The 21162-nt window shown below is 42.4% G+C and overlaps 1 protein-coding gene across 4 annotated transcripts in view; it reads left to right on the top strand.

Moving 5' to 3' along the window:
* Positions 1-7191: 7191 nt before the first annotated feature.
* Positions 7192-21162, top strand: part of LOC140203427 (tumor necrosis factor receptor superfamily member 16-like) — a 29483-nt gene continuing 15512 nt past the window's right edge. For 2 of the 4 annotated variants that reach the window (XM_072269699.1, XM_072269519.1), the window contains exons 1-3: positions 7192-7334; positions 8411-8673; positions 9712-9793. In XM_072269699.1, the coding sequence (XP_072125800.1) occupies positions 8653-8673; positions 9712-9793 (103 nt within the window). In that variant the 5' untranslated portion in view covers positions 7192-7334; positions 8411-8652. Of the gene's footprint in view, positions 7339-8410; positions 8674-9711; positions 9794-21162 lie in introns of all 4 variants that reach the window. The other 2 variants (XM_072269593.1, XM_072269627.1) reach the window with 2 other exon arrangements.

The raw sequence follows: 21162 nt of genomic DNA, 5'->3' as shown, positions 1-21162 counted from the left end.
TGATCGAGGTGGACAGGCCTGTGGCCTGCGGATAACAAAGATACAGTATTTTCCACATTTAATCTGAGGAACCAGTTCTACCTCATCAGCACTCCTATGATCTACCCCTCTAAATTGCCATTAAGTCCTTGATGTGCACTAGTTTATTTTAATGAAGTACAGAGTACTTGGAAGAATGTAGCTATGGTTTTCAGTTCCCACTGTATTGTTACCTGGTTACTGTTTCCTCCCCCCCCCCCCCCCCCCAGCAACTATCTGAAACTAAATGGAAACTTTTTTCACGTTTAAGTAATCTCCTTCAGTTTTACACCCTTGGTTATCTCAGCATCCTTCCAGTCCTCCCTTGTTCATAACTAGATTTAATCGTTGTCATTAGCCACTGAGCTGTCAGCTGCCTAGGCTCGAACGGCTGGAATCTCCCTCTTACACTCTTCTGGGTCTCTCTTAGTTTGACAATGCTCTGATGAAGTCTCTCCGAATGTTTTGCTGCACTAGAAACGCTATATAAACACAAGTTGTTAATGTTGTGTTAGTCCCTTCCCCTGCTTGCATTGCAGTGCTGTAAAATTACCTCTTAATTGGCCACAGTTTATATGGCTGGAGCAGACAAGGAGAAGGTTCACGTGTGAATATGTAAAGAGGGTTGGCGAGGGGCAGGGCCAACGCTGGGTTTGATAGACGAGTTGTATAGTCTACCCTTTTCCATCCAGCATGTTTTTATAAAGCTTACTCTGTATTTCCTGTGCTGGAACTCAGAATGCTTCAAAGGCACCGAAAACCAAACCAGGCTTAAGTACAGGAAACCTAGCCTCCAGGCCTCTAAACAAAACCCACCCCTTTAAAGCAACACTTCTCTCCATAAATTTAATATGAAGCAGCTCTAGTAAAACAAATCATGTGAGAGACTTTAAAAAAATGTACTCCTCATACATTTGATCATTTTTATGTAAAATATTAGAGTAGATTTGATTTATTGAATAATATAATATAAAACTGGAGTCTTTTATGTTATAATTATTCTTGAGGTATAGCTGTAAGCATTAATACACAGCTGCTCTTACTGGCTATTTCTAGTTACCCAAATTTGATACAACTGAGGGACTTATAAAGTTTCCAAAATAGACTTCTTTCATGAAATACATGAACAAGAAGTACAAAAAGCAGTGCATGGATTTCTTTCACAAACAAGAGAATATCTGCAGATGCTGGAAATCTGAGGAACACACACAAAGTGCTGGAGGAACTCAGCAGGCCAGGCAGCGTCTATAGAAAAAAGTATAGTCGACATTTCGGGACCAGTCCTGTGGAAGGGTTTCAGCCTGAAACGTCGACTGTTCACAGTTTTCCATAGAAACTGCCTGGCCTGCTGAGTTCATGGAGCAATTTGTATGTGTTGTATGGATTTCTTTACTTTCATAGCATTGTATAGTTTATATACTCACATAATGCTATGTCATACATTTATAGCACTGGTATATTCTATGTCCACGCTGCATTACACTCCATGAGGCATTTTGAAGAATACACACATTGGTAGATTGAGAAGCTTTTCCACAGAAGCCAGCCAATCACTCCATTCAGTGGTGACAGAACCTTAGCCTGCAGTCTTTCCCCACAAAGCCTTTGTGTTGGCTGCACTATGCTTCAGTGTGTTCGTTAATATGTATTCCTGCACCTGGAAAGTGCCAAGCCCCAGCAATCCCCTATAGACATCTTGTACTGGAAGCGCAACCCATTTCATGCAGACCAAAGTGAACTTTTCAGAGTTGATGATTTTCCAGCACACTTGATGCTTGTCTCAGTATGTGTCCTTAGGAACAGCCCTTATATCATAATGGAACACAGTTGTTTGGGATGAACTTTGACTAACACCCTTGCATCCTTTTATTGACCTTCTTTGCATTATTCACAGTCCCAAAGGGGTGATCTCAACTTCATCACAGCAATTTTAAAAGCACCATTATTATGGTGAGATGTTAACTGTGTACGAGAGATCTGAAGGGGAAGGGGTCATTTTCACTGCCAGCCATGTGAGGTCTTCGTTGCCCAATGGCAAATTCTGCTGATGAGGTGTTCCGCCAAATAGTACTGGTAGTCTTCTCAGGCAACCATCCCACAGGATCCATCATGTTCTTCTCCCATGCTGACCACTGCCTGATGGACTTGCGGATGAAAATGTTTTTTCCCGAGAGAACGTTTCGACAAAGGACAGGCAGCGCAGCAATGTTCAACTCAAAAGAACATGGCATGGCAGAAAGGTCAGGCTCATCCTTCACGACACCAGAGACAGTGGAACCTCAGCTCAGAGTGACACTTGGTTCTAGTGTACTTCAGTTCAACATACAGTTTGAAGTAATCACCCACAAATGTGCCCATCAGGGCAAGGGCAATGATGAGCGTGCTCTCCCACCCATTTCTCTGGACACTTGTGCATCGTGCTCCATATTGGATCCTCAAATGAAAGAGAAGATGGCAGCTCAGGTGCCTGTCATGCTGGAGGAGTGTAGGATATGTGCCATACCTGCATCATCAACAGCAGCACTGAGAGCACTTTGCACCTGATGGCCAAGTTCTTGGCCACCACTGAGAGGGAGTACACTCCCCTTACCAGATCACTTCACAGCCCAGATAACATGTTCATGTGGGACTAGAAGTCAAGGTGGTTAAAGCCTTTGTTTTTAAATCATTCCAACTTTTGAGTTTCAATTTTTTTAACTGAACTCAATTTTTTAAATTGCTGTGCTGGGAGATGAACACATTGTTCTCAGTGTAGTCTCATAGCTGGGTGAGAATTTATATTTTATGCCAAAGTCAGATATGTAGAAGAGCAGATCTGGATGGATGATTCCAAGATCCAAAAGTCTTCGGCACCTGTAAAAAAATTACAACGAGGAGAAGTTACAGGGGCTGCCTATCGCTATGTAATCCCTACTAGAATAGGAGTAGAGGGTAGAATCTGGCATAGAATACCTATTCCCCCCTTCCCCCCTCCCCATAGTGCATGAAATTGCTCAATCATTTGAAAATTGAGTAGTCTTCTGTCAAGTCTCTTCAACATAATTTAGATTGGCATTCCCGCATATTAAATACAGTGTATGTTGCAGTGTCAGATGCCTAGTATGTTGAATATAATGCAAGAACACAAGAAACTAAGGATATCCACATTTGAATTCATGCCTGAGATGTTTCTACTTATAAAAGTTATGTCTCTTTCAAAATTCTATGTGTGTTGAAAAGTCAAACAAAGGATATGTCCATTTATATACCTTTGCAACATCAGGACACCCCAAAGAGCTTTACCACTAGTAAAGATCTTCTACAACATCATCACTATTCAACCCAGTGAAATAATTTGCATATGCCAAAATGCACAACCAGCAGATGATAATCATCAGGTAACCCACTAAAGGCGACCAAAACTCAGTAGTGTAGTACCGTCTTGGCTAAGTACAACACTATTAACACTAATTCATTGCTCAACTGTCTTGGGTGGAACCTCGAATTTCTAGCCCGAAGACTAATGTATTATCAACTGAGTCAAGTGTGACCAAAGTCAAAAAGCTACAAGTTGGGTCACTCCTCAGTTCAGTTCAATAACACTGAAATATTCTTGATCGTTGTAGAGAACTTCCAGTCATGCAGTTCACTGAAGCTAAGAAAGCAAAGTCATATGAGACAAGGTAGGTGAGGTTTTCAGTTAATTGTCTTTATTGAGTTGGGTAGTATGATAGATAAAGAAATAGGTTCTATCTTTAGCTCAGAATCCCTTGCAAATCAGAGATTCACATTCCAGACTGATGGCAAACGAGCCTAACTGGACTGTCTGTCTACATGATAGCAGGCAAGAGCATGTTGTGATGTATCTGGTGTGGCCAAAGAAAAAATAAATGCTTCTGTTTATATAGCCTTCTTTTACTCCGGATTCACCCTAAAGCAGTTTGCAGGCAAGGAAGTACTTTTCTGTTGGAAATGCGGCAGCTAATTCATGAACGGTAAGTTCTCACAAACACTAATCTTTTCACTTATGGTTTTGATTAAAGGATGAATATGAACTAAAACACTGCAGATAGTTTGCCTATTTTTTTCCAAAATAGTGCTGTGAGACCTTGTAAGTTCACTAAAGAATGTAATCAGACATCTCTCCCAAAATGACACCAACTTACTACATATGTATATAGCCTCTTCAGTATTGCAAAAATACCCTAAAATGCATTAAAATTATCAAGCAACATTGAAAGCCTAGCCACATAAGGATATATAAATAAAGATGGACAAATGTTAGTTCTATGGAGTTTGTCTTTATGGGATCTCATAAAAGAGGAAGGGAGGTAATGGAATGCTTTAGGGAAATTTCAGAGTTTAATGCCTCAGGATCTGAAGGCACAGCTGCCTGTGTTGGAGTAATAAAATTCAGGGATGAGCCAGGGTGGGGGTTGGGGGGGGGCGAGGACTGTAGATATTTTGGAGGGATAAAGACCAGAAGGAGATTACAAAGATAGTGTGGGGCAAGGCAATCAAGAGAATTAACATCAAGGCATTCCTTAACCAGGCTCCATTAAGAATGACAGCACCACAGCAGAGACTTGTCCTCGGCTCTGCATTGATGTGTCAGCCTAGGGTTTTTGTGCTGAAGGCTCTGGAGTAGGACTTGAGCTCACCATCTTCTGAGTCACAGGGCTACTAACTAAATCCAGGCGAGATAATCTGCTGTAAATCACCGTCTCACCTCACTCATATCAAGGGTGGCTGCTTAGGGTCTTTACCCCAGCAAGGTACAGACCCTAAGCAGCCACTCTTGATTTGAGTGAGGTACGGTGAGGTACAGCAAGAGGTTAGTGCGACACTATTATTGCTGGCTCATGGTGTCCTGGAGTCTGGAGTTCAATTCTGGCACCATTCTGTAAGGAGTCTCGGTATATCCTTCTGGTTGAATGCATGAATTTTCTCCAGATCCTCCCTCCAGTTTTCTCCTAGAGTCCAAAGATGTACCGGGTAGGTTAATTGGTAATTGTAAATTGTCCCACGATGAAGTTAGGGTTAATCAGGTTTGTCAGGTGTAGCTGGGGCAGAGTGGCTCAAAGGAATAGAAGAGTCTACTCTGCGCAGTATCGCTAAGCAAATAAATAAATCAATAAACAAAATGAATGAAGGAGTAACAGTACAATTAGAGAAAGTGTGGGAGGGTATGGTTAAAAAGAGAGGAGAGCTCATGCTTTGAATTGTTGCCTTGCCTTCTGGACTTCAAACATTTCCAAAGGAAGTGATGTGTTTGGTGTTATTTTAAGTTAAGTTCACCCAAGTCATAGTTTGAATCTAAAAACAGCAATAGAAAAAAAACAAGATTGACAGTTCAAACTGAGAGTACTGAACAAATCTGCCAGGTTAACATTTGGGGAATGTATAGCTCTAGGCAACCCAAGTAATAATCAGCTTTCCTTTGCCTAACACAGTAGTGAGGACACTAACTGATAAAATTAAATTCTGCACAATGACAGTCTTGTGTTTGTGCTGCACAATTTACGACTGAGTTAGGAGTGAATTAGCTAACCTAGGATCTCACTTCTGATCGCTATCCTGTGTCATAGAGCACTAGCAGGCAATTCAGCCTGTTGTCTGTGTCACCATTCAACCACATCAGGGCTGACCTGAACTCCAGCTGTATGTAAGCCTCATTGTTCCTGATACCCTGGTTCCATTGCCTGGCATTCCCCTAGTCTTGAAGAACTTAGCCTTTTGAAGGATGGATTTCAAGATTTCTGTTCCTTTTGTGTGAAAGTGGCTTTTTAACCTTAATTCTTCATAATCGAGCTAATTTTAAGAACATGCTCTCTTGTGCTGGTTCCTGAATGAGATGATTTTGTCTTTTCTGCAACCTCCACTTGGAACATTTGGCCAAACTGAGTGAGGAGAAGATTGTTGTGTATAGTCTAACCAAATGCTTGATCTTACACAGGAGTATCTAACCCACCTGAGACTATTGTGTAAGCACCATGGCTACAGGGACTTGCGTGTTTCAAGAAGATCATAATACCATAAGATTTAGGAGCAGAATTAGGCTATTCAGCCCATCGAGTCTGCTCCATCATTCCATCATAGCTGATTTAGTATCTCTCTCAATGCCATTCTCCTGCCTTTCTCCCATTACTTTTGACACCCTGACTAATCAAGAACCTATCAACCTCTGCTTTAATTCCTTCCTCCTTCAGAAACTATGGCATGCTTGCCAAATCCCATTCTTGCTTGCGATATCTGGCACTTTGAAACTAATTGAATACCAGTGGAACTTTGCCTTCAGAAAGTAACATTTCTGGACAGAAGTAGTGAAAAGAATTGGTAAGATGAATATAAGATCGGAAAAGTATAAACTGTTCTATTCACGAGAAAGGGGGCGTATTCTGTTGTGTTAAATTGTGTTTAGCTCAGTCAGAATCTTTGTCATGGAGTTAAAGGGTGCAATCTTGAGCCTCACTCCACAGTCATAAGCACATCATCTAATGCAACACTTTAGAACTTCACTGTGTGTGAGCTGCATGGCTGATTGTGTCATGTATGAAATGTTACATTGGCACTCCATCTGCACTGGTAAATGGGTATAAAGGATCACATAGCATTGTACTGAGATACACAATCCTGGAGGAACTCAGCAGCTCAGGTACTGTCTATGGAGGCAAATAAACAGCTGACTGTTTCCTCCAGCATTTTGTGCGTTATTCCGGATTTCCAGCATCTGCAGAATCTTTTGTGTTTAAGTCTTGAGATGTTGCAATAGTTTGCTGACAAACTGAATTTACACCTCTCTCAACAATATCAAGTACACAACATTCATCTTCATCGATATGTGTGGGATATTGGCAAACATAAATCGATTTCTTTTATATAATTGTAACTACCACGTTAGTATAAAAATAATTTGCTGTCAAATTATGAGAGTTTCTCTATAAAAATCAGTTCTTATTCTCTTTGAGGTTTTCCTTTAGTAAAACAATCCAACAAATCAGTTTAATTTGATGTTTAATAGTTAGACAACTTAAAATCGCAAGCGTGTGTGGTGCAGCTTTAAGAGACCACGCTCGGGAATGGGATTATTATCTCCCGGGGAGTTATAATACTGCAGCTCCCAGCCAATCACCATGAAAGTATGTTCCCCCTACCTTTTCCCCTCCCTACATTAGTACCACGTGGGGTGGAGGTTTAACTCCCTCCCTTTTTTTTGTTGAAGATATTGAAAAGTGACGAAGTGATTGAGTCATTGAAAGACGAGAACGAGAGAGGGGTAAAAAGAGACGGGAATCATAAGAGAGTGGGGCTGAAAACCAGAGGGAAACAGTACACACGTGAGTAAGAGAAGTTTATTCACTCTAAGGTTTCGGACTTGTCCAGTTTGTGATTTAAGATCTGTCTGCTCTTGTGTGTGGAGTGGGGGGAGGGGTTATTAAGGTTTGCCTTGTGCGAAGTGAAGGATCGCTTGATGTACTGTGAGACCGAAGACTTTTTTTTGCCTAGTGTGAGACTGGAGGTTTCTGCTGGGGGAGGTTTCTGACTCTCCAGTGCAGTTTCATCTTTCCTTGTGCGCTTTTAGAGTTTATCCGGTGCGCGTGTAATGTTTCCCTTGTGTGAGATTGAATGTTTGTCTAGTTTTGGGTGCATTAGTTTGCTGTGTAGTGTAGAGTTTGTTCAGTGTAGGGACAGTCTGCCTGGTCAGCGGCATAATGTTTTCCAGTGCGGAGTTAATTTACCTGGGGTATAATATCTGTGGGGCGAGGTGGTTCTTTTTTCCTTCTTGTAGCTATAACGTTTGTCCGACAAGGGGGTGAGTTTATCTGGCGCGGGTATTTCTGTTGGTCTGGTTTGGCATTTAGGACCGTGATTAATCTGTCCCTGGTGTGGACTTTATGGTCTCCCTGTGCGAGATTTGGTGTTCGCCTGGCTGGCATTTATGGTTTGCCTGGTGGCGGTTTGACGATCTGTTCAGTGCGAGGTTTGGAGTTTCCTTTGTGGTGTCTTCTATCTGTCTCAAGAGTGAGTTCTAGTCTCTCTTGGGCTCGGTAGATAGCTCTCTCTTGTCTATCTGTTAATGGTAGGTAACTGGAACCCACTACCAGGAGAGGAGGTGGGAAGCAGAGGCATTTGAATCAGCAGATAAGCATGCAGAGAATTGAGGAATATAGATTACAAGCATATGTGTAGTTTAAATTGGCGTCAGGGTGGGTACAAACATCGTGCGTGGAAGGGCTTGTTCCTGCTTTATATATTGTGTGCACCCTCATTTGCCACCTTGTGAAGTTGCCATACTGCTAACACTGGCTCCAGGTCTAGGAGCAGAATCGTCTGATACCAGGACAAAAAGAGATTACCATGGTACCTAACTTCATAAAACTCTTCATGATTTCCTGTTGCTTCTGCCTTCCAGTTCTTCATTGCTTTTGCAACACTTGGGTTATGTCCTGGACTCTCTCCTCAGAGTAGTACAACTCTGACATCAGTACCACAAAGGACCTCAATCAAACCACAACTGGAGGACACCCTAAACTAAACCAGACCTGAAATCCAAGCCACAGCTAACCAAACCTGCATACTGAGCTGAACCAATCTGCGCAGAGCACCGGAACATGAATTTAATTGATTCAGAGCTGGAGGCTGATCAGGGGCAGAATGCAACCCCTTTTTTCCCTGGTAAGTGGAGCACTCTGGTCAGCAGAGGCCACCTGTCTTGTTATAATATCTCTTATAAGATTTCAAAGTCAGTATGTCCAAAAATAATTTTTAAAGAACTACATGTTTGGTGTCTTTTACCAACTCCAGAGTTGCAGTTGCTTTGGGTTAATGAAGTATAGTCTTTGTGGGGTCAGTTTGGCAGACAATTGCTTGTCCAGCAAAATCCCACTGTAAGCATGAAAATAATGACGCTGGGCCACATTGCAGAGAGTGAATTGTAGAAAACTGATCACGGAGCTGTAGAGTACAAAGAACTGAGTCCTCTTCCTGGGGTCTTTCACCAGATACCCTCCACCATATTGGACAAATTTGAATGAATGCTGGTACTCAGTTTGAGTTCCAATTACCAGCAAGATCCCAAATTTTCCTGGTTTTGTTGGTAGCAATAATGGCTTTCAATTCATTCTCTCTATAACTTGTTCTCCTGAGAAAGTGAACTTTTTGATCCACTTCTCAAGACATTTAGATACAGCTGAGTTTTAGGTCTGTTACTTTGGAGGTGAATCATGAGTTGAGCTCATTCATGTGGAACTAGTTTGAATTCTCCGAGTTCTGTGACTGGAATATTTGTCTAAATACTGCATTTAGTTTGGGTACATTCGAACCGTTGGTTGCTATTCTCTGCTCACGACTCATTCCCTGTGTGCAAGTCTGTGTTCAGGGTCAGTCTGTTCTGTGACAATGTCTCGGGTGGCATTGACAGGTCACATTTAGGAAGGGTAAAAGGAGAGTTTGTGGGAATGTAACTCAACAAATGTTAACAGTGTCAGTGGACAAATTTAACAGTTGTTGGGAGGTAGGAAGGCATATTGAGAAGTCCTTCAGGTCATGACTCCTTTTGTGGTTTGCTTGAGCTTGTTTGAAATCTGCGATTCATTTTGCACTGGTTATTTATAAAGTTATAATCATTCCAATTTGACTTCTTTGGATGATACTGTTAAATTCTGCAGAGCAAGAGTGTAATATTCTCAACACTACAATGCATTTATTTTATAGATGAACCATAGAAAACATCATGTCTGGATGCATTACAGCCTTAATATGACAACAGCTCTGCCCAAGTCCACAAGAACTTGCTGTGAGTTATGAATGCAGCCTGGTCCATTACACAAATCAACCTCCACTGACTCTGTCTACTTCCTGCTGCCTTATAAAAGCCACTAACATAATCAGTGACCCCTCACACCCAGTCATTCTCTCTTCTGTCTGGCAGAAGATGTAAAATTCTGAGAGCACAAATGACCAGACTCGAGAGTAGCTTCTATCACACTCTTATCAGAGTACTGAGTGGACCCTCATGATAAAGATGAATTATTGATCTCCCATTTGATCTCGTCATGAGCCTTGGACTTTATTTGTCTACCTGCACTGCAACACTATATTCTGCACCGTTTGCTTTTCACTACCTCACTGTAATGATCTGTCTGCAAGGCACACTAAAGCTTTTCACGGTATTTTGCTTTATGTACAAATAATAAACCAATGCCAAGTCCCTAACCCCACAGATCTTCTACAGGACCTATTATTAATTAAGTTAACTTTTATAATCAGACGTGGCTTTGCTAGGAGCACAAGTTACCTGAGTTACTAAGCAATGAGTTCAAGACCTGCTCCAAATCTGTTGCTGTTCTGTGGTGCTGAAGGAGTGGTGGACAGTTGGAGGTGGTGGCCAGGAATTAGGTTTTAAACCAAGGTCCCCCCTGCTCTAGCAGTAGGATGTAAGAAGCAAGGGAGTTACCCTTAGTGTCCTGTCCAATAGCTGCTTTGCAAACAGTTCCACAGAAATAAATTATCTTGTCATTTTTTGCTTTACTATAATGTCCAAACTTCAAAATTACTTTGGCTGAAACTTGCTTTCAGATGTCATGAACATATTATAAAATGAAAGTTGCTTGATACCAGGTCGTAGCAGTCCTCTTGTAGAGTCCAAACAGCCAATTCAACAGCATGTATCATGGAGTCTTTGTACAGTACTAATTCTTACTGAACACTTACATCCGACTCTAGAGCAGAGGCCCCTGATCATGATTAAAGATGGGAGTCTCCCATCTCAAGTATTTAATCATTGAAGCCAGCTAGAGCTCAGCCTAATTCTTTGATGTGCAAACCTAGATCAAAGTATGACTTCTGTTGCAGGTTGAATCATGCAATGTTAGCATTCATTTCACAAGGACTAGAATATGAAAATAAGGATGAAATGTTGAGGCTGTATAAGACATTGGTCAGACCGCATTTGGAATATTATGAGCAGATAAGGGGCCCAAACTAAGAAAAGGTGGAGAGGGTCTATTGGATGTCATGAGAATCTTTCCAAGAATGAAAGGATTAATGTATGAGGAACGTTTGATGGCTGTGGACCTGTACTTGCTGGAGTTTGCAAGAATGGGGGGGGGGGGGGGGGGGGGGAGTTAAATATTGAAAGGCCTAGACAGAGTGGATGTGGAGAAGATATTTCTGATAGTGGGGTAGTCTAGGACCAAGGCACAGAATAGAGGAATGTCCATTTAGAACAGATGAAGAGGAATTTCTGTAACCAGAGGGTACTGAATGTGTGGAATTCATTGCCACAGACGGATGTGGAGGCAAAGTCATTGGATATATTTAAAGCAGAGCTAATTCTTGATTAGTCAGGGTGTCAAAGGTTACGGGGAGAAGGCAGGAGAATGGGGTTGAGATGGATAATAAATCAGCCATAATGAAATGGCAGAGCAGAGCCAATAGGCTGAATAGCCTAATTCTGCTTTTCGGTCTTATGAGATCTCAGTGTATAGCTAAATCTGAGAGTTCGGTCCCTATTTTAGAGGTTCAGTGCCATGGTTAGGCTGACAGTTCAGTGCAAAGTTGAAGGAAGGCAGCACTTTTGGAGTTGTTAATTTTTCAGCAGAGGCATTAAAACTATGATGTAAAAGATTGCATGCGACTGTTCAATAAAAGGTAGCAATTACTTTCCTAAGATTAGATCAACGTTAGTAGAATAGATTAGGTAGCCATTTATGTCAGGTTGTGGAATCTTACTGTGTGCAATTCAGTTGCTACCTTTCCTCAGGAGTAACCACACATTCAGATACTGTATGGGTGCCCTAAGGTTGTGTTGGGTGATTATGGTATTTTGTCTATATAAAACCAATTATTGTGAAAATCCTAAATCAGAGCAACTCTGGAGAAAGAAACATTTTAAGTGCAATGAACTGGATTAAGGAACATTGTGAAATTGGTTTCTTTAGTTCTGTGAAATAAGCTCTGTGTGAGGTGGTAAGAGTGTTTAAGATGACGGCTGTCTGCTGAATTGCAAATAATTTATGCTCTATCAGAGGCCACTCGTTACTGGAGGAATGGTGGTATTTTGGTTAAAAGGGCAGATTACTAATCTTCAAAATTCTGATTAATAATACGGGGCATAAGTTCGAATAGCAATTGGGGAATTTAAGTTCAATTAATTAAATGTCTGAATGGATATTTGGAGCAAATGGGGAATTGAAGAATTATGAGGACCATGCAGGAAAGTGGAGGGCAAAGTCAAATTTGTCATGATCTTATTGAATGGAGGGGTTTGAGAGGCTTTTGTAGTTTATTCTTGGTATGATTTATGATATGATTGTTAAATTCTTGTCACTTTGCTCCATGAAAATCAGTCATTCATCCGGTTTGCCTCATTCCTCATCACTTGGGGTGGGGTGGACTGTCGAAGTTGCTAGAAAAGACCTTCTAGTCAACCTTCTTCCAGAGTGCATCTGAGGAAGTTTTGTACCTTTTGGACAACAAGGTGACAAAGAGTTCTTCGAGCAGTCAGGAGAAATGGCAAAGACCTCTGCACACAAAACAGCCAGGAACACCTGTCCAACAAACCAAAGCATATGTGGCTAGGCATCAAGGGCATTACTGACTATGCAAGGAAAAATGGTCAACTGTATTAGTGATGCCTACTTCCCTGATGTTCTAACAACTTTTGTGCATGCTTTAAGGCATGCAGCACAACTCTCCCCACCCCGGTGAGTAGCCATTCTCTGTAACAGTAGCAGATGTTAGAAGGACTCTGCAGAGAGTCAACCCCTGTAAGGCAGCTGGGCCAGACAACACCCCACCCTATGCTGAGTACTCGGGGTTTGTGCACACCAGCCCACTGATGTCTTCACAGACATCTTCTTCAACACTTCCCTCATTCAGGTTCCTGTCCCCACATGCTTCACATCAGCAACCGTCATCCCGGTACCAAAGAACTCAACCTCCTCAGAGCTAAACGACCTCTGTGTGGTGGCAATGACACCAATCATTATGAAGTACCTTGTGCATATTAAAGACTCCATTCCGGCCACATTGGACACTCACCAATATGCTTACCAACAGAACCACTCTATGACAGATGCCATAATATCTGTTGTGCACTTGACTCTGACACACCTAGAAAACAAGGACACTGATGTCAAAATGCTGTTTCTGGATTTCAGTTCGGCATTCAACACTGTTGTCCCACAAATGTTGGTGATCAAACTCTTACTCCTCGGTCTCAATACTCCACTGTGCAACTGGGGGTTGGACTTCCTAACCAACAGATCTCAGGTACTCGGGATGCACAACTGATCCTCCCTTCTCACTGTCCTCAGTTCGTGTCTCCCCAGGTATGTGTGCTGAGCCCATTGCTGTACACTCTGCTCACACACGAGTGCACGGCCAGACACTTGAGTAATCACTTCGTTAAGTTTGCCAATGACACGGCGGTGATGGGGCTCGTCACCAATAACAATGAGATGGCCGATACAGAGGAGGTGGAAGAACTTGAGGTCTGGTGCCAGGCAAATAACCCCTTCCTCAGTGTTAACAAGACAAACAAGATGGTTATCGATTTCAGGACAACTCACAACCCACTTTACATCAATGGCACAGCAGTGGAAACTCCGAGCATTTCCAAACTCCTAGGAGTGCACATCTTGCACAATCTCTCCTGGCCCCAGAACACATCCTACACAATCAGGAAAGCTCACCAAATGCCTGTACTTTCTGAGGAAGCTGAAGAGGGCAGGCCTATGTGCATTTATACTCGTGTCCTTCAACAGATGCATAGCAGAGAGTATCATAACCTGCCGTATCACTGCATGGTACAAAAACTGCACTGCAAGTCTCTACAACGGGTAGTCAAAACTGCCCAACATGTCACCAGCATCAGCCTACCTGCCATTATGTAGAAAGGTGCCAGAAAAGGGCCAGTAACATGAAGGATCCCACTCGCCCTGTTTGTGGATTGTTTGTCCCGCTCACATCAGGAAGGAGGCTACGTAGGATCCACAACAGGACCACTAGACTCTAAAACAGTTAGTTTCCCCAAGCAAAGAGGCTGACCAACACCTCCATCCAATTAACCCAGCTCTCCACGATCACCCCACACCACCACTCATCATGTCCTGTCAAAATCACCTTGTGTACGGACACTCCTGTGCCTAGCACCACTTTATGTACGTACAATCAGTCTAAGCCTATAAGCTATCTTGTGTATTTATATTTGTATCTCTCTATCTTATTATGTTTTCTTTGTGCTGTAGTGGATCCAGGGTAAGAATTATCTTGTTCTCCTTTATCCTTGAAGTCTGGCAATGACAGTAAACAATTCGAGATCAGCAGCAGCTGCAAGTTTCCCTCCAAGCTGTGCTCCATGTTGGCTTCAAGATTATCTTTGTTACTTCATTGTCAAAATTGTTGAAGTCCCAACCCAAAATCATTGTTGGAGCACTTTCACTGTGACTGTCGCGGTTTAACAAGCGACTTCACTGTTGCCTCTCGGGCAAATTGAGGATGGTGATTTAAAAGCTATCAAAAGCATCCACACCCTAAGTAGAAACAAAAAAAGAAAACCAATTATTAAATTCCCACTTCAGTACAAATGTATATGAACAAAATGCAACGTGTTCCTTTTCTAATTTGGATTCCAACCCGTTTCTGTGTTCTGGGGCTTAGTTACATTTTTCCGATGAATTTGCTGGATACAGAACATGTGCAGGCCTTGCCTGACCTTTCGGCTCTTTCCCATCCCCCTACGAGCCTGAGGGCGCAGACACCAGCAGTTGCAATTTCATTGATGTCCTGCCTGTGTTCAGCTAACTAAAATCAGATTGCAATGTCAAACCTTGGAGTTTTTTTTTGCTTGGCTTGGCTCAGTACCATATCAGATGGAACAGTTGCCTATTAGACAAGTCTGAATTAAAAAGCAGTTTTAACGCCCGACATGCTGAGAAAAGAAATGGGCGTCATTTTTCCTCAGCGACACACCTGAAGCCAACTTTAGACCCAGAACTTTAATGCCAACAAGTTTTTTTGCTTTGTATTTCAAAGCAGAGAGCCAGTAAAGAGTTACATCAGTTTCTGTATAAACAATTGGAACTCCCCTCCTGGTGAGATAATTAATCCCAGGACATGGCTTTCAATAAAAAGGCCTGCATTCAATGCCCCTTCACAGTTGCCCTTAAGGAAGTTATGGTGGGTCTTTCTGTTGAACAACTGATTTCTATGAGAGGAAAAAGACCAAGTACTCTGAACTGGCAACTGAAGCTGCCCAGAATGGCTGGAAGACCAAGATTTCCCATGTAGAAGTGGGATGCAGGGGATTCGTTGCTGCATCTACGACCAGTCTATTGAAGAAGATGGAGGTGAGGGGTCACTCCCTCCAACAAACAATCAAGGCCTTGTCAAATGCAGCAGAAGAAAGCAGTGACTGGATTTGGATTAAAAGGAAAGACAACCACTGGGTTGCAAGATGGAGGGTATGGAACTGAGGGGGGTGTATCTGGGATGCCAGGTAGCACCGTTGAGCCCTCTGGAGACGTCGTGAGCTTATCAACAAACCGTCAAAGAAGGAGGGTGCCCAGCTGATGACCCTGATGACGTACCTACCCTCCCTCCTTGTCACCACTCCAAGCCCACTGCCAACATCGAGAGTGCCGACTTACCATAGGGATTGAAACATCAAGTCCTAGTAGCTCTATTGCAGTTGTGCTTATTGTTAGACCAGTCAAGTCGTCTCGGCTGTATGTGGAGGTGTTGAAGCAGGTAAGCAGAATTCAGCGGGTCATTTGAAAATCCTTTACTTATAATTCCAGCACTGCTCTCTATTCTTTAGCAGTTAGATTTTTCAATACCCAGAAAACTTGAGTGGCTGTGTTAGTGACATGATGATTAATTATCAGATGCACAAAATCAGAATCAGGTTTAATATCACCAACGTAGGTTGTGAAATTTGTTAACTTAGTGACAGCAGTACAATGCAATACATTAACAGTAAGTGTGTGTGTGTATATATTAGTTAAATTAAAAATAGTGCAAAAACAGAAAAGAAAGAGAGGTAGTGTTCATGGGTTCAGTGTCCATTTAGGAATTGTATGGCAGAGGGGAAGAAGCTGTTTCTGAATCGTTGAAACATAGAAAACCTACAGCACGATACAGGCCCTTTGGCCCACAATGCTGTACTGAACATGTCCTTACCTTAGGAATTACCTAGGGTTACCCATAGCCCTCTATTTGTCTGAGCTCCATGTACCTGTCCAGGAGTCTCTTAAAGGACCCTAACGTATCCACCTCCACCACTGTCACCCCATTCCACGCACTCACCACTCAATGCATTTAAAAAACAACTTACCCCTGAAATCGCCTCTGTACATACTTCCAAGCACCTTAAACCTGTGCTGTCTTGTGCTAGCCATTTCAGCCCTGAGAAGAAGTCTCTTGACTATCCACACAATCAATGCCTCTTAGGCTTTGTACCTCCTTCCTGACAGTAACAAGGAGAAGAGGGTATGTTCCAGGTGATGGGGGGCCCTAAACTTTGGATGCCACCTTTCTGAGGCACCATTCCTTGAAGATATCTTGGATACTATGGAAGCTAGAACCCGTGATGGAACTGACTCGTTTTTACAACTTTCTGAAGCTTCTTATGGTCCTGTGCAGCATCACCAGACAGTGATGCAGTTTGTCAGGATGCTCGCCGCAGTACATCCATAGAAGTTTGAGTGTTTTAGGTGACAAGCCAAATGTCCTCAAATAACATTTTAATATGTAAGCTGCCAACCCAGGTCCTGGGAGTAGATCTGTTATCTACTTGAGCTTCTCAATCTCTTTGCCACCGTTCAAACAAAGTGGGTTAGAACCAGTCTAGGACTGAGCTTTAGAATGTTGGCCTTTTAATTTCCCAGCCAATCCGAGCTTGCTTCTAATTAGTAGTTGGAATGTAGCCCTTTAATCACTCTTATTAATGCGCCAGCTAGTCTGGAACTATTCTCTGGATTTGCAATTTTGATTAAGCAATTAAAAACATATTTTTTGTAGTTTGTAGCATCATTAACATAGCCAGCTTTGAATTGCAGTTGACCTTAAGAAGGTACAGGTGAATCACCAGCTTGAACTGCAGCAGTGTTTCTGGTGAAGGTCTCTGACAATGCCACGGGTAGTGGAGCTCCAGTATTTAAACACACTGAAGCACTAGCAGTGTACACTCAGTGGCCACTTTATTAGGTACTCGGGGATGCTTTTCTGCACAATACTGTTGGGACGTGTGGTTATTTGAGTTACTGTCTCATCCTTGTCAGCTTGAATCAGTCTGGCCACACCCCTCTGACCTTTCTCATTGGCAAGGCATCTTCGCTAAGAGAACTGCAGCTCACTTTTTTTGGGTTTCTGCAGCATTCTCTGTAAACTCTTGAGACTGCTGTGCATGAAAATCCCAGGAAATAAGCAGTTTCTAAGATACTCAGTTCATCCCATCTGGCACCAACAATCATTCCACAGTCAAAGTCACTTGGATCACATGTCTTCCCCATTATGTTTTCTGGTCTGAACAACTTGACCATATCTGCATGCTTTTGTGCATTGAGTTGCTGTCATGTGATTGGCTGATTAGATATTTGAATTAATAAAATAGCCAGGTCGTGTTAAGATGGTAAACGTCTTGGAAGAACTCTGCAGATGCTGTTGATCTCCGCTGCCCTTGTTCTTGGTGGTAGATTTACAGCTGGATTAGCGTAGGTGAGTAAGTGCAGTGCAGCCACGGTACACAGAATAAATATCTAAAATAGGGATGGAGTGTCAGCCAATCAGCTGTTTTGTTCTGGACACTGTTGAGCTATGAGTATTGTTAGACTCATCCAAACAATTGAAGCACATTTCATCATCCTGACTTCTGCCTTGTAGATTCTTGGAAGTATTTAGAGCATCTGGAGTTGCATTGTTCATTACTTGCCTCTGTTTGGAACTTGTCATTATCTGGCCCTTTGTGGTGCAAATGTTACTTGTCACTGACCAAGTGCTCTCTGAATTTTTTTCTTGGGGTTGAGGTAATCAACTTGCAACCATCAGTAACCACCTTTTATTTGTGCAAGACATTGGAATGCTCGACCTTGATGCTCATTGACTTTAGATCTAGCCAAGTTGACTTGACCAGGGTCAGCTGTCAGCTGCATGTCAATGTCTGTGAAACTACGCTGCTGAGACTCCGACTGTCTTCCATTTGGCTCGAAGTGTTTGAACTTGTGTAGTGTGCGTCTGTATCTCCTTCAAAAGTTAACCCATCATTTGAAGAGATCTTGCGCTCTCTCTCATAGTATACAATAGATTATCAAATGAATTGGGTTTTTTCTATTGCTTTACAAGTTTATTCCAAACAATGAAATAATACTTGTCATAACATTTTTTAGCTTTTAAATTTTTGAATCTTCAAGGAAGAAGTACTGTGGGGAAGTAGTGGGGAAGATCAACCTTGGTTGAATTGAACAGCAGAGCAAGCTTGGTGGGGTGGGTGGTGGCAGTCGGATCCAGGGGCTTATTCCTGCTTGTGTTCTTAACTATTATTCATTTCAATTTTCCATTTGTTCTACTTCCACAGTATAATTGGAAATAGAATTCTGGATCCCCCTGACCCATTATTATTATTTATAGCCCTCTGAGATGATTGCTTGTGCTCTTTTTAGCTGAAAAACCTCTGACAAGAGCTTTGTTGCTGTTCAAGTGACTGTTATTTCACGATTAAATCAAATTCAAACCACTTCATAGTTTCATTGTTAACTTCATTTAAACTTCGGACCCATGTCTGAAGTTTAGCTTCCTGTGTATTCGGCGAAATCTGCAGTATAAATGAGGCCATTTAGGCCTTGGTGCTTGTAACATCTGTTTGAAAGAGTTTGTCCAAATAGCCCCTCTCCTCTGCTCTAACATTATAAATTTTAGTCCAGGAATTTTTTTTCCTTTCCAAGCATTTAGCTTCAAGAGTACTTTTGTTTCTGTTTCTATCATCTCAAATTATACAATTTAATTTTCTTTCCTTGCCTCCAGCTGGCATGTTGACTTTCGCTACTGGAACTTTGCAGGCGCTGCATCCTCTCGGGTACTTCCCTCATTATGTGGGTGACCACATACTGAATACACACGACTGACTACAGAATACCAATTGTTTTCTCATCCAACATCAATCTCAAAGTCACACTGGAAACACACATCACGTTTGAGAGGGCTGGTTTCATAACATTGAACCACCGTGGTGCAGAAAACATTTCCCACGGGTAAGAGAAAGACTACAGTCAATGTTATGCTAATTAATGACTTAACAGTAAGGTGGCAACTACCTCCTTGTTAGGAGAAGTAATCAAGTGATGCTTCCTATGGTGTGGCATATCTAAATATACCTTGACATGCAGGTGACAGTTGACCCCAGTAAAGTCACCCTGCCAGATCAGATGGTTTTTAATTTTTGTAACAATTTATTTTAGCGATACAGCCTGGCATAGCCTTTCTGTCTCTTCAAGTTATGCTGTCCCTGCATCCCTTGTCAAATCCAGCCTATTCACGGGACAATTTACAATGGCCCGTTAACCTACCTGGTATGTCTTTGGACTGAGAGGAAACCAGAGCACCCAGGGAAAACCCAAGAATTCCACAGGGAGAATGTACAGAGACTCCTTACAGAATGGTACCGGAATTGAACTCTGAATTTCGGAAAGCCCTGAGCTGTGATAACGTCATGCTAATTGCTACGCTGATTTCCCCATTTTATGATGGGTTTGTGGGCTTATTTTAGTGATCTCAGCAATCCTAGGGAATTAGGAGCTCAGGAATTTGGGTCTTCATGTATGTGATTCATTAAGTGTGTTCAGGAAGGTTTCCTGACACAATATGTGGATAAGCCTACAAGAGGAGAGGCTGTACTTGATCTGGTATTGGGAAATGAACCTGGTCAGGTGTCAGGTCTCCCAGTGGGAGAACATTTTGGAGATAGTGATCACAATTCTATCTCCTTTACCATAGCATTGGAGAGGGATAGGAACAGACAAGTTAGGAAAGTGTTTAATTGGAGTAAGGGGAAATAGGAGGCTATCGGGCAGGAGCTTGGAAGCATTAATTGGGAACAGATGTTCTCAGGGAAATGTACGTTAGAAATGTGGCAAATGTTCAGGGGATATTTGTGTGGCGTTCTGCATAGGTACGTTCCAATGAGACAGGGAGAGGATGGTAGGGTACAGGAACCATGGTGTGTACAAAGGCTGTTGAAAATCTAGGCAAGAAGAAAAGTTTACTAAAGGTTCAAAAAACTAGTTAATGGTAGAGATCTAGAAGATTATAAGGCTAGCAGGATGGAGCTTAAGAATGAAATTGGGAGAGCCAGAAGGGGCCATGAGAAGGCCTTGGTGAACAGGATTAAGGAAAACCCCAAGGCATTCTACAAGTACATGAAGAGCAAGAGGATAAGATGTGAGAGAATAGGACCAATCAACTGTGACAGTGGAAAAGTTTGTATGGAACCGGAGGAGGAAGCGGAGGTACTTAATGAACACGTTACTTCAGTATTCACTATGGAAGAGCATCTTGGTGATTGTAGGGATGACTTACAGCAGATTGAAAAGCTTGAGTATATAGACATCAAGAACAAGGATGTGCTGAAGCTTTTGGAAAGCATCAAGTTGGGTAAGTCTCTGGTACTGGATGAGATGTACCCCAGGCTACTGTGGGAGGCGAGGGAGGAGATTGTCGAGCCTGTGGCGATGATCTTTGCATCATCAATGGGAACGGGAGAGGTTCCGGAGGATTGGAGGGTTGCAGATATTGTTCCCTTATTCCTACATTCCAACCTGGGCCTTAGCACTCAGATCTGCAGCTGGATCTTCAATTTCCTCAGAGGCAGGACCCAGGCTGTAAAAATAGGGGTCAAGCTCTCCTCTACAATCACTCTGAGCACCGGTGCCCCACAAGGCTGTGTACTCAGCCCCCTGCTGTACTCACTGTACACCCATGATTGTGTAGCCAAGTTTCCATCAAACTCAATATATAAGTTTGCTGATGACACAACAATTGTAGGCCGCTTCTCGGGTAATGATGAGTTTGAGTACAGAGAGAAAATTAAGAACCTGGTGGTATGGTGCGAAGACAGTAACCTATCCCTCAACGTCAGCAAGACAAAGGAATTGGTTGTTGACTTCAGAA

This window comes from Mobula birostris, chromosome 1 (genome assembly GCF_030028105.1).
Source record: "Mobula birostris isolate sMobBir1 chromosome 1, sMobBir1.hap1, whole genome shotgun sequence".
NCBI classification, from domain to species: domain Eukaryota; kingdom Metazoa; phylum Chordata; class Chondrichthyes; order Myliobatiformes; family Myliobatidae; genus Mobula; species Mobula birostris.
This window is presented reverse-complemented; position numbering and strand designations above follow the sequence as displayed.